The sequence below is a fragment of the Halichondria panicea genome, chromosome 16 (genome assembly GCF_963675165.1).
Source record: "Halichondria panicea chromosome 16, odHalPani1.1, whole genome shotgun sequence".
NCBI classification, from domain to species: Eukaryota; Metazoa; Porifera; class Demospongiae; order Suberitida; family Halichondriidae; genus Halichondria; species Halichondria panicea.
In genome coordinates, this window is record NC_087392.1 from 1524370 (window position 1) to 1527582 (window position 3213).

General features: G+C 41.6%; 1 protein-coding gene across 1 annotated transcript; it reads right to left on the bottom strand.

The window, feature by feature from the left end:
• Positions 1–270: 270 nt before the first annotated feature.
• On the bottom strand, positions 271–2272 carry LOC135350680 (transforming growth factor-beta-induced protein ig-h3-like). Its single transcript, XM_064549542.1, has 5 exons — positions 1976–2272; positions 1801–1899; positions 1555–1745; positions 1170–1498; positions 271–1108 (listed from the first exon to the last, which is right to left on the bottom strand). The coding sequence occupies exons 1-5, from the start codon at positions 2215–2217 to the stop codon at positions 446–448; spliced, it is 1524 nt and encodes a 507-aa protein (XP_064405612.1). The 5' UTR covers positions 2218–2272; the 3' UTR covers positions 271–445.
• Positions 2273–3213: the final 941 nt, after the last annotated feature.

The window sequence follows — 3213 nt, forward strand, 5'->3', positions numbered from 1 at the left end:
ATTGGCAATATTGCTGGTAAAAATAAATAACATTATGCAGTCGTACATGATCTCCAGCCAATCAGCTTGTCTAAAATCATTGCACTTAAAATAACTTAAGTGAGATATAGCCAAAAGTTCATCCGACTGCACCGGCCAGCATTATAAAACACGTGTGATTTTGGCTAGTGCTGTCACTAAATCTCTAGCCTCGTGTATATGCAGCCAGCTGCCATTTGTACAGCTTGACCTGTTAAACCAGTTTTATACCTGGCTACACTTTATTCTGAATTTGTTTGTATTGCTATTTTTCATGAAAAAAGTAACTTATTGCTGTGATTATCACACATCTCCAGCCAATCAGCATAAAGTAAGTAGCTATCAGTAACTGTATCACAACCACAAACAATTGAAGTAAAATATAAGAAATCATGCAGCAGTTATTGTCAGTTCAATGTTCTGGTTCTTAGCGACCCACAGACTCAGGAGGGACCACAACTCCACCAGGAGGAATGCCGTCAGGATCGGGGGTGACCTCAGGTTCGACAACAATCGGAGGTGTTGTTGGCTCCATTGTAGCTGTGATGCCTGGACAAATTCGCTCCAATTTTCTATCAGTAAAGGGCTGGATGATCTCGGGGATGGCGTGGATCACACCGTTACGAGCAGGGATGTCAGTATCGTCAAGAGGGATATTATTGTTGGTGATACTCACTCCTTCATCGGTTGAGGTAACTATAAGAGACTGGCGGTAGGCACATGTTCGGACATAACTACGTTCAGAAAGAGTGGTTGTGAACTCAGCTGGATAGGAGATATGAGTGAGAACAAAAGTAAAAAGATATTTTTCATTGCCATCCTCAAGTAGACAATCAACAAAATCTGGATTAAAGGCATCGTTTGTAGGGGCAAAAACAGTTCGAGATTTCTGCGAAACATCTAATAGTTCAGCAATATCAGCTTCTTCTGCCAGTTGCTGGAAAGTGCTGAAACGAGAAGACTGTTCGGTTAAAATGTCGTTGATGGTGGCTGAGGAGAAGGGCAGGACATCATCGACAATGTGCACTACACCATTGCGAGCTTGGCAGGCATTTGGTTGAGAAATCTGCACTCCATTCACGTAGAATACCTAGTTGAACAGGAAAGTAATATAGTTAACAGTACACAACCTCTACTAGAAAACACAATACCTTAACGGTCCTATTTCCAGTTTTTCCAATATGGAGAGACACATTGGAGGCTAGTGTTTGTATCCGCTGGCCATTGAACAATCTATTCTTTGGAACGCTTCCTTCTCCGATATGTGCAGAAGTTGTTGTCTCTCTGGCAATATTACTGAACAGCAGAGCTCGTGTAATATCGTCCAGACCTGCAAATGCTTCATTGGAAAGAGCAAACACTGTAATTGGGTCAGTTTCTGACTCAAATCTCTCAATAATGTCTGGCAGTTCATTAGTTTCTGTCAGGAATTCATTTAGAGCCAGCTCCTCCAAACAATCCATAATGTTTTCCCTAAGCACTAAGCAGGGCAAAAATATTATGTCATATAGAAATGGTAGTTTTCAAGTCACTTACTGACAGGGCATCCCTCAGTTCTCAGGGAATTGCGATTCTTATATCTCCTAAAGAAACCAAAACTCTCTCCAGCTGCCCCAGCCTCTGACTCCATGGATTCACCTTGAGCAAATCCATCACAACAATCAATAGAGTTCTTGGTGAAGTTGACCATCGTACCATTGCATTGATTAGTGGCATAACAGCCAGTACTGTAGAGGGAAATAATTATCAATTTTGCAAAATAAGTAGTGTCATAAAACCTACAAACAATGACGACGACCTCCAAATCTGTAGCAAAACTCTTGATATGTGTAGCCCCGTGTTTGCTGCATGTACATCTTGGACACTCGACACACGTTTGGTCTGCAGAGTTAAAGAATGGACACATGTATATATACCATATGCATGCATGCATGTGCAGCTAAATTTGTTCACTAACCCTTCGATTCCATCTGTTTCGTTCAGCTCAGTCTCAGTTTGCCCAAGAAAAGTTGCCTCTCCACATCTTCTAGGTTGTCCTCTGGGGGTGCAGCTGTCCCCAAGCTGTGCTCCGTCGGGAAGACCAGTTGGTGGTTTATATCTATATCCATGTGCATTAGCGACACCAGCAAACAGTGCAATGCAAAGCATTACAAATCGTAGAGTTGCCATTGTTGAGTAGTTTGACTTGACTACTTGCATGCAGAATGATTGGATTAGCTCTTCCAGCTACTTTTATACACTAGCAATGTACAGTAACACATGCACATTGCATGCACTGTGTTGGCAACACCTTATTAAGAAATGGTTGCAATACACAGCAGGAATATGTCAAGTAAAGCAGGAACTTGTGGTAAATTAACGACTTGAAGGGCCTCTGATCATAAGTTGTCTGATGGGTAAAAGGACACCTTTTTAACACCAACCTAATGGCTTTGAGATAATTATAATGATGTAGCAAACACCCACTCAATACAGCTGTCTGGGTCGAGGCATTATCATTAAACCCATACACCTACATGTACAGTATGCAGTCACATGTACAGTCTCAGTAGTCTCATGAATCAGCCGCCCTTTTTTGGTCTTCCCAAAAGAAGGGCGGCTGATTCATGAGACTAGGTTACATGCACAGCAAAGATACTACTACAAGAAGAACTGCTATTTGAATTTCACTAAATGCTATGAGACAGGCGTAGTTGCTCATAGCTTGCAACTTAGGTTTTAGGTTTCAACATATCAAACTGTAAACATTTCATTAATAAAACAGGGTGTAACCATGCGACAAGCCAAGTTCCAAATTAAATTGGGTGATAAAAATGTTGTGAGATAAAGACGTAGAAATCATAATAAGCCATTAGAACGATCCACCCACACCAAACACTTAGTCTACTAATAAGGCACTCCCAGTCGGTCTATTTTCGATCACAGAGTAGGTACCACTCAAGTCACTTGATCTCTCAAACGCCATCTCCACGGCGAACCCGACCGGGTAGTATCTGTGCAGTTTGGACTTATGGAGATTGTCCAGTTCTTCTCGCTCCAGGAAGAACCTGTGAGAACAGACATGCATTATAGCATACGTAACGATAGTGTGCACAACGTCCATGGTAAGGATCTATTACAATACCTGTTATTTTCAATGAATGTGGTATGAAACCAAAAGTAGAAATGACACTTATCACTGTCAGTGGGAATGGA